The following is a 368-nucleotide window of genomic DNA, read 5'->3' as shown; positions in this document are numbered from 1 at the left end:
CCGGCCGAGTGCCAGCGGGACTTAGGAAGACACTCAGCGGATCCTGGGAACTTTGCAGATAAATTCTAGACACTGAGCATGTCTGTCGAGCTCTCAAGGTAGGACATTCAGGTCCTTCCATCCACTTGCTGCACTGCCTAGAAGGCTTCGCACTTGGAGTTCAGCAAGGGCACGTGCCATCAGACGAGTAGAGATGAGCCCCGCGCCCATCCAGGGGGCCGGGATCCACCTGGAGTCATCAGTGGCCGAGGCCGGCGCGCTCCAGGTCCTGGGGCAGGACGCGGCCCTTCCTGCGGGCCCTCTGCAGGCGCCGCTGCGCCCGGGCCTCCCTCCGCCCGCGCCGGGGGCGCCCCCCGCGGTCCCTTGCC

At 66.6% G+C, this 368-nt stretch overlaps 1 protein-coding gene across 1 annotated transcript in view; it reads right to left on the bottom strand.

Moving 5' to 3' along the window:
* Window positions 1-238: 238 nt before the first annotated feature.
* Window positions 239-368, bottom strand: part of SURF6 (surfeit 6) — a 9,525-nt gene continuing 9,395 nt past the window's right edge. The window contains exon 6 of the mRNA XM_008580683.1: window positions 239-363. Within this exon, the coding sequence (XP_008578905.1) occupies window positions 239-363 (125 nt within the window). The remainder of the gene's footprint in view (window positions 364-368) is intronic.

Source organism: Galeopterus variegatus, unplaced genomic scaffold, assembly GCF_000696425.1.
Source record: "Galeopterus variegatus unplaced genomic scaffold, G_variegatus-3.0.2 Scaffold2145, whole genome shotgun sequence".
Taxonomy (NCBI): domain Eukaryota; kingdom Metazoa; phylum Chordata; class Mammalia; order Dermoptera; family Cynocephalidae; genus Galeopterus; species Galeopterus variegatus.
The sequence above is the reverse complement of the archived record's forward strand: the minus strand, read 5'-3'. Positions and strand labels throughout refer to the sequence as shown.